We start from the raw sequence: 17,412 nt of genomic DNA, 5'->3' as shown, positions 1-17,412 counted from the left end.
TTGTGAAGATTCATGAGACTCACAGGAAAGCATAGAGTCGTGTAAATTGTGATGAACCCCATACACACATACCTAAATACATAAGAATCTACAGCTGTCTCCTTGTTTCCCAAGCTATCTGGACAGAGCCAAGATTATTGAAGATGGAACATTAAAGCAATTTGCTTCCTCTCCTGAGTCATAGGTCCTGCAGGATTTCCTAAAGGACTTTTTAAAAATAAGGCCTAGCAACATCTGTCATTTTGGCACTGACACTATGATCTTGTGGATCAAAGGAAGAAGATTTTCTAATAAAACTGGCAGGAGTTGCCACAGCAATTAATCAGAAATGTAGGAAAGCAAATTAGTAGAATGATAATGGACATCAAGCTTCATGCATCTTTCCAGACTTAGGAATCCTACATGAGATCTGGAAGCTGTTGTTTGAGTAACTCTATCTTCAAAATAAATAGAATCAACCTGTTCCTACTCAAAATTAATTCCTAGTATCTTTAGAGCTTACTACTAAGTATACCTATTTACTTGGCAGCAAGCTTTCAAGCACTATTAAGCAAATTTTCAAATAGAAGACTCCACTGAAAGCCTATAAATCCTTAAACAAAGGAATTCTATACAATTCAAGAAAACAATTTCTATGAGTATAGTTGTAGACCACATAATTACTAATTTGACAATCTATAAAAGAAACCACCCAATTTTATAAAGCTACATATAAACAGTATAAAATAAAAATTTTGTAAAATCAGTTTGAAGACAAAGAAACTAAACCACAATTTAGAAATTCTATAACATGCGTCTGGGTTTCATCCTGCTAAGAATGTGAGTTTTGGCCGCAAATTGATGTACAGAGCTCCCAGCAACCAAGCAACTCTAAGTTGCGAAGAAGAATGACAACTCAAGCATCGTTTATATGGCAGGTCATATGAAAAGGAATGCAAAATTTCTGACTTTGCAAAACAAGTTATTGAATTATTCTTTTATTTTAAAGAAGGGAGGAAACGGGTAGACTTCTAAAAATAAGTACTCCATTACTATCTTAGAGTATAAAATTACTCTAAGAAATGAAGCAATATTAAACTTTTGACACATTCAACATATATGTCAAAGTTTTTTTTATAGATGACCTTAAAATTCTTTAGGCATCATACATTTTAAAGGAATAATTAAATTATTGTTCTGAAAGCACACAGTAAAAAATACACATTAAATCTATTTAGTCATTTCCCTATTATACCATGTTAAGCTGTCATCTTGATCCAAATGTATCATCAAGCAAAGAACCCTATACTTCTATGGAGTTACCACCTGTGAGAGTCAATAAATATGTGAGATTTAATAAACTATGAATGATGGTCTACCATTAGCCTATCTTGTTTACTTTTCTAAAATAAATCTAAATCCTTTTGCAATGGAATGTGCAATATGTCAGGCAAGGCATAATTTGAACTATAGTTTTTAGAATTCTATTAAAATCAAAGATCAACAAGGCAAAGAAACAAAATTTAAATATTAAAAAAATGTACCCACTTACCATCTTTTATCATTTGTAATAAGAATGAGATGTATTTGTTTGAAAAATACCCCCGCAGCTATTAAAGAAGATTGCTCTATTATGTGGCTTGTGGTTTCTCCCAGTGTTCCTCATTTACTGTTTTGGGGTTTAAGTTCTACTGGTAATTGTAGTTACAAAGTTAAAGTATTTGTTTTTCTTTACTTTTTTGGGATAGATATTGTACATCTGTTCTTTAAAATTTTATATGACACATTATATAAACTGCATTATTCAACTTTACACTAACGAGCCTCACAGCTTCAAGGTTCTTCTATTTTCTTTTTTACTATAAGTATAGCTTGATGTACTCACTGAACCAGTATTTCTCAATCTCAGTAGCTTTAAGACTTCAACTCCCAAAACTCCATCTTAAAGTTCCTGAGATTGAGAAACACTCCACTGTGCATTTAATAGTTATATTGTTTCATTTTGTGCTACTCTCCTTTGAAATTACCTTTAGTGAAAAGTGCTTTAAAATATGAAAATTATGAAATATTCAGCTAACAGAAAACAAAATACAAATCTATAAATGAAAGGAATGACAAAGAGAGGATGTACCATAGTGATTGTCCTATTCCTATTTCATTTACTAACTACAGATACATAGGCCTTCAGCCTTCAACAAAAAATATTCTCTACTCAGAATGTAACTTGCTATCTCAACTGATGGGAATCTTCTATTATTCAAACCCATTTTGCGATATAATACTTACCACTAATTCCACTAGTTCCGTTTTTGGAAGATGCAAAAATAAATCTAAATATTAACAAGCCAATACGAATCTGCCAGAAAACATTTATTTTTTGATATTTTTTAAATAATTCATATTTTTAAAACTACCAAGACAACATCACAATATACAAACACATTCACACTACAGGACAGACCATTAAGAGTCCATTATTTTATCATCAGCTGTTTTAATTATAGAGAGACTAATACCCTTTACGTCTCAAGAACTATATTTAGGTTCATTTCAGTTGTATACTTTTCAGGGTAATAATCTTGGAAAAACTCTTAAGATTTTGTTTTGGTGCATTAAAGTCAAAAACCCTGACTTGAATGTGTTATTTCCTAATAAGGTCCTTGGGTTTTAAAGTAGACCAAAAATATCTGTACTGTGACGGAATCTGTAACTTATCATTTGTTACTTTGAGGGACAGGCATATATATGCATTAGCTTTGTAGTTTTTATCCTAATTACAACCATCGTGATCCCTGATAATTATTTATTGACCAATGTCAGGCATATTAGCTTCAAATACTCTTACTCATATTTCAACCTGTCAACCTGGATCCCTTTAGTCTACATTTTTCAGTTCATAAATAGCCAGCTGCCTAGTAAGATATCAGATAATGATTAGACAAAAGATATTTTGTCATTTAGAAGGTAAGTCGTTCTTTCTTCCCTTTTGGAACTTTTATTAACTTTTATTATTAATAATTTTAATTATTAACAGTTAATAGAAAAGACTTAAATTCTATGAAAAGGAATTGGAATCAAGTATTCAGATTGTGATATATTTAGATGCGATATATAGGATATATTTCCTATGTATTTCTCTTTAGTCAGGTTCTTCCTACGTAAACCAAGATTTTTATGCAGCCCTAGTTCAGTGAAATCACAATCCACTAGTTTCTAGGCTTTTTTCAGGCAGCCAGCAAGCACCCTTAGTCTTGGGCAGCAGGGTGCCCAAGTTTAAAAGATAGTTAAGCAATTTAGTTTATTGTTAATTGTTAATTGAAATACCTTGTGTTTTGCTCTGGGAAGTGGGGGGGGAGGGGGGTTGGGTGGGAAAAGGGGTGGGGGAAAACTTGTTTTTGTAAAACTTTTCAATAAAAAAAAAAGCCTAGAAACTAGTGGATTGTGATTTCACTGAACTAGGGCTGCATAAAAATCTTGGTTTACGAGATTTCTGGCTAAAGAGAAATACACATAAAGGCCTACGAAAAGAGAAGAAAACAGATATATTTTCTAGTCTATACTGAGTAATGAAATTTAGAAAAATATAAAAGCCTAATAGGATACCTACCTATTGTACCTCGGGGAAATAAGTTTCTAAAAAAAGACTTTGGTAAGGCTGGTTCAAAATTAAGACTTGACTCCCACGGATCAGGTTTGTATTTTCCGACTATCTCAAGTCGCTACGACTGATACAGGTTTCCACTTGGGGGCTCGCAGACGTCTTTCATTGATACACATCTTCTTTCCGCAACAACCAAAAGCGAAAACGTGAGGGACTCACTTCAAAGGCAAGAAACAGTTTGCGAACGAAGCTCAGCTCCTCACACCACCCACCCCATCTCACTGCAGAAACCCGTCATGAACTTCAGCCACCATTGTCCATAAAAGGGTCTCACCAACCCCTCAGCTGGGACCCTAAAGCTCTGCTGATCTTTTCGGGACCGGGCGTGGGTTCAAGGCGCCTTTCTGGCAGGAACCCCGGCTTTCCCAATAATCCACCCAGGAGCGCTTGGAATCCGGATCTTTTCGAGAGGAGAAAGAGGAGGGGGAACAAGGCGGCGCTCCTGAAATCCCGGTAGGGAAAAGGCCGACAAAAGGAGAGGAGCGAACCGCCGTCCTTTCTGTGCTGCGGACTGGAGGATGAGACGTCCCCCAGCTCAAGGGAAGAGGCGGGGAGGGCAAACAGCGCAAGAGGCGGGACAGCGGCCTCGCGGTGGCTTGTAAACAGATCCGGCGTCTCCACGTGACCGCCTGGCAAGTACCTGTGCGGGAGACTCTGCGGCCGCCAGATTCCTGACAACAAAGCAGAGGCGCGCGGAGGGCGCGCGCGCGCGCTGCAGCAGCAGCAGCAGCAGCAGCAGGAACAACGGCCGTTGAAGGCACCGGCGGGTCTCTGGCGCCTTTCCACCGCGGCTCTCCGGGTCCTGGCTAGCCTGGCATCTTTCCTGCTTGGGTTTCCGCCCGCTTGGGTTTCCGATGCCGGCCGTTAATATGGCTGAGGCTGGGCGGTGACTAGGTAGCCGGCAATCTTGACCGGAACAGAGACTTCCCCGCTTCGCGACGTCCGTGAGAGAAAAGGGAGGCGGGGGGGGGGCCGTCGCGGTGTCGGTCCACCATGAGCACCTTCGCCTTGGAAGAGACCTTGGAGGCGGACTGGGTGGCCGTGAGGCCTCACGCCTTCCACGAGCGGGAGAAGCAGAAGTTTGTCTTTATCGTGGCCTGGAATGAGATCGAGAGCAAGTTCGCCATCACCTGCCATAACCGGACGGCGCAGAGGCAGCGCAGCGGCTCCCGGGAGTTCCGCCGCACTGGCGCGGTGGGCCCCGGGGCGCCCGAGCAGCTAAGCGCCTCCTGTAAAACGGCCGGCAGCCCCACTATACGAAAACCCCCGGCCCGACGCGCCGCGGAGCCCGTCCAAACCAGGAGCTCGCCGGCATCGCCTGCCCGGGCTGAGTCGCTTCCGCGCAGCCCGGGCAGCCGAGCGGTTGAGGCGTCGCAGAGGAGCCCGGCGAGGACGAAGAGCAGCCTGGCCCGGAGGCCTCAGCCCGCTCCGAAGGCGCCGCTCAGCCCAGCGGCCTGCGCGGCCGAAGATCTGGAGGAGCTGGAGCTGGGCAAGGACGAGCCTTCGGGAGGCGCCGCCGTCGCTGCCGCCTTTCTCCTCCCTTCTCCTCCCGCCGGGCCTCAAGCGACCGAGTCGCCCACCGCGGCCTCCGCCGAGGTGGAAGCGCTATCTGGAGAGGAATGCAGCTGGGCCGGCCTCTTCTCTTTCCAGGATTTGCGGGCCGTCCATCAACAGCTGTGCTCGGTGAACTCCGAGCTGGAGCCCTGTTTGCCCGTCCTTCCCGAGGAACCGTCGGGGATGTGGACGGTGCTCTTCGGGATTCCAGAGCTCTCGGAGGAAGAGATGGATGCGCTCTGCTGTCAGCTGCAGGTATACCTGGGCCACTGCCTCGATACTTGCGGCTGGAAGATCCTCTCTCAGGTACTCTTTACCGAAACCGACGACCCGGAGGAATATTACGAGAGTCTGAGCGAGCTCCGGCAGAAGGGCTACGAGGAGGTTTTGCAAAGGGCCCGTAAGCGCATTCAGGAGGTGAGCGATGCCCCCAGTATAGATAAAGTGGGGGGAGACCCTCATCAAGCTTAATTAATACATTTTGCTTGCACCAGTTATTCGTCAATTTAATCTTAGAATAAATTTCCTAAGGTTTGACTCTCAGTTGTTTTCTTTCTTTTTTCCTCTTAACATACTGTAATTCCAAATAAGTGATAATGTTTAGGAAAAACAAAATACTTAGAAAAATGTAATTAGTTGGTAAATCTGAATGTTTACTGGAGTATTTTTTAGTAAATCCTCCAAGGTGCAAATTTTGGATACAGATATCTGTATACCTAACTATGATGAAACTTTTTAAGGGGGATGTACATGTTTCTGTTTTATTTATTTATTATTAAATTTCTAGGCCTCCAGACTCTGACTCTAGGTGACTCACAAGTAAAAACATTAACCACAACCATAAACATGGTTGATATGTTGGGCTGCACTGGGAAGGCCTCATTTCAAATCCACCCTTAGTGAAGCTTCTGGGGTCTTTATAGGTCACTTATTCACTCAATTTACCTCACAGAATTATTGTTGTAAGGGAAATTAGGATAATGTATATTGATTGGAGGAAACACATACAGAAGAGTTTTTTTAAGAAAGGAAGAAGATGGCAGTATTTTGATACCTGCACAAGAGGGGAGGGACTTCAATCATGTGATCATTTTTATTTATTTACCTGACTTACATGATTTATCATCTTATATACAATAACCCTGTTTGCTCACAGCAAGATCAGTAAAACAAAACAAGATGAAACAATAATACCAACTTCATTATGGCTGCCATATTACTTTTTGGAGTTCCCGGTGAATGGGGAACTATAAATCTAACAAGCAAGTAAATAAATGGTATTTATCTTCTGCTAAATTTGGTTTTGAAGTTGGCATATATGTAAGATTAAGAATTTAGCCCAGAAGCAGGAGGTCAGTTGTAATAACAATCAAAGCTGAGATTTCAATAGAAGGGAAATTTAGACCAGTATTCTTTTTTTTTTTTGGTTGTTGTTCATGGTAAGTATACAAAATAAAAGCTGTGAAGGGCCATAGTAGCAGCAGCAATATGCAAGAAAAAGCTTTATTGCTTTAGCTTTTTCTCAGAGGAGGATAACATTTTACTCTAGAAGGAGAATGGAGAGCCAGTTTGGTGTAATGGTTAAGGTGTGGCATAGAAACCAGGAGACTGTGAGTTCCAGTTCTGCCTTAGGTATGAAAACTGGCTGAGTGACTTAGGGCTGGTCCCTCTGTCTGCCCAACTCACCCCACAGGATGGTGGTGATGAAAATAGGAGGAAGGAGTATTTAGGAATGTTTGTCATGTTGAGTTACTAATAAAGTAATAAAGACTGGATAAAAAACATATAATAATCATTGAATAGTGTGAAATAGGGTGTTTTGGTGCCATAAGTTTTTTAAAAAACGCTTTTTAAGGTTTTATACAAGCTCTTTAGTCTGTATATGATTTTTGTCATACTGTATATAAATATACAGTATGTATATTTATATAGTTACCAACATTTACATATAAATGTTGGTAACTATTCTAATCAGGATATATTTATTTTAAAAAATGAAGTGATTATACATGCAGTATATTTAATTACTTACCAAGTATTTTAAGTATCCTAGAAATTAAAATGTTTCTCATATGAAACTGAGACATAAAATACGTTTTGTTAAACCAGGTTCAGTTTTATATGGATATGATTCTAGAGCTATTGGCTATGCCAGTATTATTATGTTGACTGTCTGGTAACAATCTGTATATATACTGTATATGCTAATTAAACGCATTGTCTAATGTCAGTATATCTGTTAGTACCTTCTATGTAACTGACTCATATTTAATTAAAAGGTGCATATTTAAGAAAGGATAACTTACTTTTTTTCTCTCAGGTTTCCACTATCTACTGTATTACCTGCTTGTCAATTGAAACAAGAACCTCATAGCTCACTTGGTTAAATTATTCCATGATAATGAAGCAACAGATGACAGACATTTAATATTAATGTGTAATCTGAATATAGTAGTTTTCTACACTTCAGATTGGGATTCAATTATCTCCTGAAATATGAGACAACTCAGTTCATGTATTGTATTTCACTCATATTTTCTTTTGCCTTACCTTTGCTTTGAAAGTGACTTTAAGGCAGTTAAGAGTCATTGAGTGAGGATACTGGATTCTTAACAGTTCTTTAATTAAAACCCATACAAAAATGTTTCAGTTTTAAAGAGAATATTAATAACTTGATATTGGTTATAAAATTTCCTAGCATATATTAATATGCCCTTTTATTAAGATTTATCCTGATGGTCAGTTGAATGATTCAATTCTTTGGATGAAATAAGAAAGGCCATATGCACTGATAAATTCCTTTTATTTAGAATTAGCTTGGACAATGTTTTATTTAGTCACACATTCCTGTTGAGCTATGCAACATGTAACTCAAGTTCAGACTTGATTAGAACTTTATATTAAATGTAAAACTTTATATCTTTCTGCAATAATTTTGCAAATATAATGGTTGGAATTGTAAAATTGCTTCTATGCCAAAATTATAGTCTTAATATTTAATATTAATACATAAAATTGAAAGTAGAAGAATATTGGTAGCCTAAATTACTTTAAAAGATAATATAAAAAGTTAGGTGAAGTGGCACATTAAATCTTACCATACAGAATTTATCTCTTTCATATTGGTACATGCTATGGGTAATCCTTCACTTACAACCATTTGTTTAATAACCTTCAAGCTTATGGTACTGAGAAAAGTCATTTATGACCTGTCCTTGCATTTATAACTGTCACAGGGTCCCCACGATCACATGATCAACATTTGGGTTCTTGGCAATTGGCATGTAATTACAACAGTTGCAGTGTCCCAGAGCAGAGTCACATGATCACATCTAGTAACCTTCCCCAGAATTGCCAACAAGTAAAGCAGTTGTTGGTAACCCCAGGGAAGGTTAGTGGTGGTGGGGGAAGCTAAATTCACTTAAGACTGTAGCAAAAAGGTTATAAAAACGGGCATTATTTACTTAACTATATCACGGTGTAGATTCTGCTCCTAATTGTGGGTCATAAATTGAGTACTGTATGTATTATTTGAGTAAATTGAGTACATACCTGTATTATTTTCTAATCTCAAACTCAGCCATGGAAATTCAGTGGCTAATTCTAAGCCAATCACTGTCCCTCAGCGTAGCCTCACTTAAAGGGGTAATTACTGTGGAGTTAAAGTGAAGAAAAATAAGGCTGCCTTGTGCTCCTGGAGAAAAGGTAGGATATAAATCTAATAAACAGTATGAAATTTTTAAAGACAACTTAAAGAAAAGATTAGATTTAATAATTTCTGTATAATGGATCTTTATGTATACTTGCTATGCTAGTCCCTTTCAGGATAAAAAGTTAGATTAAGTGTAGAAAGAGAATAAAAATGGTAAAAGAAACATAGAGGACTAAAACAAGAAATATAACTAAATCTTGTTTTATATAGGTGCCATTCACAATTATTGTCCATACTTTTTCCAACCTTGGAAACTTCCTGGTTCTGTCATCCGTTCATATATTGCATTTAATTTTTCAAACTGTTAAACACACTTTTTTGTAGGTCTCATTAGTATTTTTCCTTCCTGTCAGTTCACCACTCTTCCTTTATATATTTATTTTATGATGCAATCCTCATGCATTCTTTCTATATAACCAAATCACATTAATGTATTACTTTTGTACTGTTCACTCAACTTTTCTATATAGTTCACATTTACTCAGCATACATTTTGTCTTGATCCTATCTCTTCTTGCTTTATTGCCTATACTTCTTAATAACTGATTTTGACTCCATTCAACTTTTACCCTTCAATTCTCATCTGGGAGTTGAAGTCCACAAGTCTTAAAGTTGCCAAGGTTGGAGACCCCTGCCTTGGTGTGTGTGTGCGTATGACCATTTTTTGGTCAAACGCTACCTTGGCCTTTGATACACTAATTTTCACATCATGGTTGTGTCATTATTAATATTTGTTACAAAACATTAAGTTCTTAGCCAGTAACACATAATTTGCATATAAAGTACATCCACATCCATATCCCCATCCAATATAACCTCTGTTAATCACCAAAAGCATTTCTTAACATGTTTGTCAATGCTTGTATTAATCAACATACCACACATCCTTGTCATGCTCCTGGCACAGTTTTGAATCATTCACTAAGCATTCAGTTTATTTGCATTCATGATTTACTTCTACCATTTCCCATTCAGCTATCACCTTTAAATTCCATATTCACATGAACTATTCTGTATTCTAAGTCTATGCTTTCTTTAAGTCAATTTACATTACATCACATCAGTGAGCTACTCACATTAATCAGTGAGCTACTGAAAAGAAAAGATCTGGCCTGCACATACTTCACCTTGCATACAACTGTATTGTACTTCCCAAATTGGGGCTATTGTCCCCTTTCAGAATTTTGTCAAACACCTTTCCAGGCACACTTATGACATTGTTTACTCTTATTATTTACCATTCATTCTTAGTCTCTTGCTAGATGATGGTGTTATTCCAATTTTCAGGCAGGGCTCACACAGACTTGCACAAACATGCCATACATACATTAAACATCCCATAATCATAACATCCATATTTTAACATTTTTGCTGTTATACTAATATACTGGGAACTTTACTATTTTCCAATATTCTCACTGCATTTATGACTTTCATCATTTTAATTGGATACTAGCCATTTCATGCTGAATAAACTAAATTATTAATGTATCTTAAATAGAAAACTATCTTTAAATAGATTTTTACTCCAAAGTAAAAAATAAATAAATAAATTCAATAAAAATTTTAAAAATCCAAATTAAATTTAAATTTTAAAAAAATCATCAATTTTTATCCACCCTTGGTGGAAACCTCTGTACATCATGTGGAGCTTCTAGATCCTCACATCAGCAGCGTCAATATCCTTTTCTGGCCAGCTCACTATACCAGCATGCTATCTGATGATTGGCAGGGCATACCTATTGATGGCATGGATCTTGTTCTTCCCATTGAACTGGCTCTTCAAAATCTGTCTGTTCCTTTGGTGATACTTGAATGTTGCTATCCTCTTTGCATTCTAATTATGGTTCCCATACGACTGGTATACCAAGGTAGTTATAATTGGTCTGTATGTCTGCTTTGTTGCCCACTGGTAATTTCACCTTATCAGTCTTAACTATTTTCCCTTTCTCTCTCTTGATCACCATCCAGCCACACTTCTCTAGTCTGAATGACTTCCCAGTGTCCTCACTGTAGATCCCTCTCAGGTGGACCAATAAATCAATGTCTCATTCACTCCTAGCATACAACTTGATGTCATCCATGTATGGGAGGTGACTGATGCTAGTTCCACTCTTGAACTTGTATTAAGTCCTTGTGATTATCTGGCTGAGAGGGTTCACTGCTGTTCTGCTATGCAGAACAGCAGTGGAGACAGTGCATCACTTTGATATATGCCGCTCTTAATGGCTACTTATGTGAGTTGTCTTGAGTTGACTTCCAGTATTGTCTTCCACAGTCCCATTGAGTTCTTGAGGAAGGCCTTTAGTGTCCTGTTGACTTTGTATAGTCCCAGGCATTCACAGATACATATATGTGGCATTGAATTGTAGTCAGTCCGGGCTGTGCTCAGATTGGTCTGTCTAGATCTTGAGTCTTATGCAACTGGTCTGTCTGTGAGCGGGTATTTTAAATCTCTGGTGTTGTTCCCAATGTCCTTTTGAGCTGTGCTTATGTATTAGCCCAGTGGTCCATATGGTCATGTAGCTTAGTGGCTATAAGGCCTGATAGAACTTTCCATGTTGTACGGTTCTTGGTTTTTTCCTTGAAAAGTTTCATTTGTCGTCCATGAAGCTTCTTCAGTTCTGAATGAACTTACAAATTATTATTACCCAGATAAATTCCATTCCGCACCATTCAGTCAGAACTGAAGAAGCTTCTTGGATGACAAGTGAAACATTTTCAAGGAAAAAAACCAATAAAGTCCAGTTGCCTTTTGAAAAGTACCTTTGGGATGTCTTTCCTTAGGTTAGCCATGAAGGGTGGGAGCCTGCTGCTAGCAGCCGTTCATCTGTGCTGCTAGGCATGTTCACTGCTGTTAGTTTTTTTAACCAGTAGGTGTCGTTAACCTCATTTTCCGGGGGAGGGAACATGTACAGGTGGTCCTTGACTTACAGTTGAGCCCAGAATTTATGTTGCTAAGTATTTATGTTTCAAATAAAAGAAAACTCACATTGTCCTCGTTAATAGGTAAGATCATTACCCAGATAAATGGAAGAAGATTTGCATGCAGAAGATCTCTGCTTCATTTCTTGGCATCTCAGTAAAGGATTTTAGGCAATAGAAGGGAAAAGTCTATTCATTAAATCTTATAGAGAAACTGCCTCTCATATTAGATAATGATGGTATAGTAATGGTTCATAATTTAGGGGATAATCGGCAAACAATACGTTTTGCTAATTTTTCAAGTTTTGGGCTTCTGTAATCTTTCAGGATTTGAAATTGACATAAAAAGGCATAACAAAAAATGTTCTTCCTGCATCAACTCAGAAAGTTCAGACTGCTCCAGGAGCTGTTTATACAGTTCTACAGAAGAATTATTGAGCCTGTCATTGCATGCCAAAACAACAAGATATCGAAACAGTTTTCCCCCTTGTGCTATCACTCTGCTGAAAACCTAATTCCCAGAGTACTGCCTTATGTCTTAAGTATAGTAGTATGTAGTATGGCTGTATTATTATTATTGTTGTTGTTGTTGTTGTTGTTATTCTCATCTTCTCTACTACCTCCTTTTATTGGTATCATTATTATGATTACTCTGTTATTTGGCATGTACACTGAGAGCTTATTCACTGAAGACAATTTCCTTGTGTGTCCAATTGTACTTATACCAACTATATAAAGTATTTCTGTTCTATTCTGTTCTGTCCTGTCCTTTGGATAATTTAAACTGATTAATTGGAAAAGTATGACATATCAATTGTTAGATTCTATAGTTTACAATATATTATCAATATATTTTGATAAACTATCTGGATATAATCTTGTAATATGATGCACTTCATTTAAATCTTAAATAAAAAATAGTATATCATTTTTTTTCATTAATCTTTTTTCATCTTTTTCACTAATTTTACAATGGTCATTGCAATATGTAGGATGTATGTATAAGAATTGACAGTGGTTTGTTTGATAAGTCTTAATATTTTTCTCTAATGTTTTATAATTCTCATTAATGTAGAATCATTAATGTAGAATTTTATGGCCTCCATGTTCTCTTCCTCTCCCTCAGATAGGCAGGGCTAATTTAGATCTTTATTTTTTATATGGCAGCTTTCGTCTTTATATGATTTAATATGTATTGCTGTGGAATTTCATAATTTTAATACATTATTTAGAGGTCATGTTTGCTTGAAAAGTTTAGATCTTTACTTTGGCAGTGAAGAAAGCCTGTAAAATTTATAAAATTAAATATGTCTAATTGATATATGTGAAAAGACACGGACACTGCTAGAGAGGAAGTGTTTATATTCTCTTTCCATTCTTCCCCAAGGGTTTAATTAAAACTATATTAAACTGGATTATAACTGTGATTATTTTCTTGTGTAATATTCTGGTTGGCTAACTCTATCCGGGGCGTGGCATTCTTGCATTCTGGTCTGTCTATTGTAGACAAGAGAATTTGTATTTAAGAAGGAAACAAACCTTCAGCTTACTAATCATATAGTTGGCCAAGAGTCAGATGTGACTGAAAAGGATGACATCATCATCATATAAGATTGATGTCAATTTCATCTCTTCCAGACAATTTAAAACTCACCAAAATGTGTTCGAGATTGATATGATTTGCTGAATAATCACCAAAAACTTCCATATCAGGAATAGTCTATCCCTGTGATGGTGAACCTATGGCACACATGCCAGATGTGGCACGCAGATCTCTGTGGGCACCCGTGAAGTCGCCCCAGCCCAGCTTCAATTGCGTTTCTCCATCACATTTCATTCAATCAATTCCAACTTCTCGCAAAAGAAAAAGATCTCACGAACTTGGAATTGATTGAGTTAACTTTTTCACTTGTGCGCTTCACAATGGGGGAGATGGGGTTCCATCCTCCTCCTGAAAACAGTTACGATGCAGAACCACGATGCAGAACCACAATTCGACCCGACAAAAAAAAAGCAGTTTCTTTTCCTACAGAGCTGCCTGCGTTGGGATGCCCCGCCTCCCTGCCAGCCAGCTGAGCATGGGCATGCTGTTCCTGGGCTCGTCGACCTTTGGATGTCATTCCCACCACCCAGTACCAATTCAGGGGTTCCTCCCCCCCCCCCCGAGAAACAGAGGGAGGCAGAGAGAGAGAGAGACAGAGAGGGAGGGAAAGAGAGAGAAATAGAAAGTGGGGAGAAAAGTGAGAGAGGAAGGGAGGGAAAGAGAAATGATATTACAAAACTTTTTCTTTCTTATTGTTGCTAAATGTAATGTTTCAAAAGCAGAAAAAGACACCCCAAAGGAGTCTGTGAGGGCTGAATGCCTAGAGGCCCAAACTTCCTCTGCCTTCTGCATTCCCACCCTCCCCCCACGCTGAAGCAAACCAAACGGGCCCGGGGCCTCCCCGCTAAGCAGTCCTGCCGAGCCCGCTTGCAAACTCTGCCAAGCGTGGCTCCAAACATTCAGCTCACGCTTCCCTCCTAGCCAGCGCCACAGCAGCGGCAGGGAAGGTGTGCACCCTGCCTACTCCACTCTCGCTGGCCAGAGGTGGGGCTCCACACTCGCCTCCCAGCCAGAGCACCACGTTTGTTTGCTTGCTGGTCACCTCCGAGGAGGAAACTGCGCTCAGGCTGCCCTGGCCCCCGCCATGGGAGGAGAGAGGGAGAGGGAAGGGAAGTGTCTCCCCTACAGGATCCAGGTTGGAATTGCCAAAAAGAAAAAGAGAGAGGGAAAGAGAAACAGATGGAGAGAGGGAGGAAAAGAGAGAGGGACGGAAAGAGAGAAATAATATTACAAAAGTTTTTCTTTTTTTTGTTGCTAAACAACAAAAAAAAAATTGAAGGAGCATAGAAGTGCATTTATCACATTTTTCTTAGAACAATTAGCTGAACTGTGCATTGCTTATCATTATTTTAGGTAGTAAAACCTCATTATTCAGGTTAAATTGCCGTGTTGGTATTTTAAGATAAATAACTGGGTTTTGGGTTGCAGTTTGGGCACTCAGTCTCTAAAAGGTTCACCATCACTGGTCTATCCTAGATTAGTCTATTATCCTGTATTTTGAAGGATAATAAAAGAGAAGAAAAGACAGAGGAATTTACTATTTTATCTTATGTAATCTTATCTCTTACGTATCTTATCTCTTCAGGGTGCCGTCAACCAGGCAATGTCGGCTGGCGACCCCCAGGGGGAGGGCCTTCTTTGTGGCAGCTCCTGCCCTCTGGAACGATTTGCCCCCGGAGATGTGAAGGATATCGGGTTTTTCGGCGTGCCCTTAAAATTTTTCTTTTCCATCAAGCAGGGCTGGCGTGAACCCCCCCCCCCTTTTTTTTTTTTTTTAGTCTTTTTAGCTTTTTAAATTGTCAAATGGGTTTTAGTTTTCAATGTTTAAATTTTTGGGCCACAGTTATTTAATTCTTTTAATAATTTTAAATTTTGTATTGATATGTGTTCTGGCTGTGCACCACCCTGAGTCTACTTGGAGAAGGGCGGGTTATAAATTGAATTGAATTGAAATTGAATTATGTAGAGTAATAAATTGCCCATGCAAACATTAAAGTGGAAAAAAACATACATCATCAAAATCTAGACATTCTCCTCTTTCTTAAAAAATTGAGTCACAGCCAATTTGCTAATTTAGCATCAGCCTTTATCTAGTTAATAAGCATTTCCTATCTTCCTACTTTTTAACATTATTCATTGATATATTAGAAGTTTGAGAGCACACAGAATTCTTTTCACTTAGATAAAGGAAAATTAAAGCAGGAATGAACTTTTGTTGTCTAAAGCCCTACAAACCGAAAAAAAATATGCTCTTAGAATTATTTTCTGTAGTTTGGGTCTTTTGACTTGGCACTAAAACTATTTATTTAAAACATTTGTATAGCCATCTATCTTAAAAACCAAACTGTAAAACAGCATAATGCTAAAACCAGAACAATACAAAACTAGGAAAAACAGAAAAACCTGGCACTGCACCACTTTCTCCTCCCATTATGACCTCACCCAATCTCAATGCCTGGGGGAAGAGCCAGGTCTTGAGTGCTCTCTGGAAGATTAAAAGAGTTAGATCTCCAGGGGGAGGTCTTCTGGGGACTGCAAAGAAGAAGGCAGCTTCCAGGACCCACAAGGGACAATGTTTAAGAAAAGGAACCTGGAGCATGCCTACCCTACCTGTTCTGTTGAGACAGGCAGATACCTTTAGGGAGAGGGGGTCTAACAGATACAGGTAGTCGTCAACTTATGACTACAATTGAGCCCAAAATTTCTGTTGCTAAGTGACACATTTGTTAAATGAATTTTGCCCCAATTTACAACCTTCCTTGCCATAGTTGTTAAGTGAATTGTTGTAGTTGTTAAGTTAATAACAGCTGTTAAATGAATCTGTTTTTCCCCATTGACTTTGCTTGTCAGACAGTCACAAAAGGTATTCACATGACTACAGGACACGGCAACATAAATATGAGTCAGTTGCCAAGTGTCTGAATTTTGATGATGTGATGATGGGGATGCTGCAATGGTCATAAGTGTGAAAAGTGGTAATAAATCACTTCTTTCAGTGCCATTGTAACTTTGAACAGTCAGTAAGTGAACGGTTGTAAGTTGAGGACTACCTTACTTTGGTCTCATACAATGTAGCATATTAAAGATGATAACCAATATCTCGAAGGAAACTGAGTGCCAGTGCAATTTGGACAGGAGAGGTATATAAAGTCCAAACATAGGATTGCCCAACGGTGCACGTACTGCTTCATTAAACTTTTTAAATTGCATTTGGTTGCAGATTTATTTGTACCATTGTTCCCATCTCACAAACATGAAGATTAATTCAATTTCAAATCTTTATTGTCAGTTCACAACATATGTACAATGAGATTGGTTGAGCTCCCTCAGTGCACCCCCCCAACACAATACAACTCAACAGTAAATACAGCAAATCCCTAACCCAAATCATATTAACAAAACACCCAGTCCGATTGCACCAGTGTGAACATGTTACACATTGCACTGGCCCTGCAGTCCATCATACTACATACTGTAGTTATGATGTTATTCTCATTCAGGAGTTCTGACAGCCCAAGGATAAAAACTGTTCTTTAGCCTGTTTGTGCGGCTGTCTATACTTCTATATCCTTCCCAATGGTAGGAGGGTAAAGAAGTGATGACCAGGGTGAGAGTCATCCCTGAGAATTTTCTTCACTCTTCCAATGCAGCGAGCCATAGCGATCTCATCTAGTGGTATTAGGGGACAGCCCACGATGTTTTGTGCTGTGCTCGCCACCCTCTGTAGTGTTTTTCTATCTGCGGCTGTCAGACCAGCATGCCATACCGTGATGCAATAAGTGAGGACACTTTCTATTGTGGACTGGTAAAAGGAGGTCATCTCAAATCTCTATCTTAATTCCCATATTTCTCTGCAATTAGAAATTTTGTAATATAGGATGGAATCTATATCCCTGTATTTTACCTTTACAGATAGTTCTCCATAGTGTAGAAATGGGAGGTGCCAGGCTGGGATTTAGTATGCTCTAGCTCTATGTC

At 38.7% G+C, this 17,412-nt stretch overlaps 1 protein-coding gene across 1 annotated transcript in view; it reads left to right on the top strand.

The window, feature by feature from the left end:
- The first annotated feature begins 2,337 nt into the window (after nt 1-2,337).
- The window catches only part of JMY (junction mediating and regulatory protein, p53 cofactor), a 52,001-nt gene continuing 36,926 nt past the window's right edge, over nt 2,338-17,412 (top strand). The window contains exon 1 of the mRNA XM_034441061.3: nt 2,338-5,611. Coding sequence (XP_034296952.2) covers nt 4,634-5,611 — 978 coding nt within the window. The 5' untranslated portion in view covers nt 2,338-4,633. The remainder of the gene's footprint in view (nt 5,612-17,412) is intronic.

This window comes from Pantherophis guttatus, chromosome 2 (assembly GCF_059756535.1).
Source record: "Pantherophis guttatus breed Tessera chromosome 2, ASM5975653v1, whole genome shotgun sequence".
NCBI lineage: Eukaryota > Metazoa > Chordata > Lepidosauria > Squamata > Colubridae > Pantherophis > Pantherophis guttatus.
Note: the sequence above shows the minus strand (reverse complement) of the source record. Positions and strands in the feature narration are given on the sequence as shown.